Raw genomic sequence first — 1,068 nt, 5'->3', positions numbered from 1 at the left:
CAGATATTGTTTATGCTCAAACAGCAACATTACACACTAACGTTAAAAAAGTGAAATCGCAATCAACAACCCCTTTAAATAGTTTTTTATGCATTGCATAAAAACATTTCATCGTTAGTCATTTGATCAATGCATCAATCCATATTGATGCATCGTTACACCCCCAGTGAGAAGGTGGCTTCATTAAAAAAAAAAAAAGTTCATTATGATTTTCACTAGTGGCCCGAATTGTGACAGTCGTATCTGAAGTTCGTAAACAGTGAAAAAGCCGTGGGAAATGCAACAGGAAAAAACACTATACTCACCAAAGTAACTCATGCAGTGGTCGACCAGCCCATCTACCCTTGCCGATGTCAAAGGCATAAGCAAAGATTTTTGCCCCATTCCCATCTGCATCAACTTCCATGCGTGCCTGAAAATAAAGACATTCGGGCATTCAATTTCACAGGACTAAATAATTGTATTCAAAGCATGTGACCACAACAAAAATAATCCTTCAGGTAGTTTTTAAAGGTGGGGTAAGCGATTTCTGATAGCCAATGCTGACATTTGAAATCACCAAAACAAACACGCCCCTACCCCAAAAGGGTCTCGCCCCTATTTTGATAGCTCCGCCTAGTGCTGGGCGGTATGACCAAAAATTTATATCACGGTATTTTTCAAAATTATACCGGTTTCACGGTACATGACGGTATTTTTTTCATGCATGACCGGGTGTTAACCATATTTTCTACTGATTGAGAGAGGAAATACAGCAGTAGATTGACTTAGAATGCCCCATTTTACGGAACTTTCATGCTTAGTAACACATACAGCTGTTCCCTCACCATAGTGCAACAGTGAAAAGGGACCCCTTTCAAACAAGTGTCGCGTTCCGAACGTTGTTTAAGCGACATAAAAATTCATATCATAACAAAAATAAACACCGGTATTCGGTATGAACCGGTATACCGCCCAGCACTAGCTCCGCCCCACACATACGTACGCAACCCAGGCAACGATTAGTTCTGTGAAACAAAGCAAAACCAATGTTATACCGTGTCTACACCGGACGCGAATGGCGCGACA

General features: G+C 40.9%; 1 protein-coding gene across 1 annotated transcript in view; it reads right to left on the bottom strand.

The window, feature by feature from the left end:
* LOC107707776 (zinc finger MYND domain-containing protein 19-like) overlaps positions 1-1,068 on the bottom strand; it is a 12,849-nt gene that overhangs the window by 8,840 nt on the left and 2,941 nt on the right. Inside the window, exon 3 of the mRNA XM_016511877.1 lies at positions 306-412. Coding sequence (XP_016367363.1) covers positions 306-412 — 107 coding nt within the window. The remainder of the gene's footprint in view (positions 1-305; positions 413-1,068) is intronic.

Source organism: Sinocyclocheilus rhinocerous, unplaced genomic scaffold, assembly GCF_001515625.1.
Source record: "Sinocyclocheilus rhinocerous isolate Xijiao unplaced genomic scaffold, SAMN03320098_v1.1 scaffold5709, whole genome shotgun sequence".
In the NCBI taxonomy this organism is placed as follows: domain Eukaryota; kingdom Metazoa; phylum Chordata; class Actinopteri; order Cypriniformes; family Cyprinidae; genus Sinocyclocheilus; species Sinocyclocheilus rhinocerous.
Note: the sequence above shows the minus strand (reverse complement) of the source record. Positions and strands in the feature narration are given on the sequence as shown.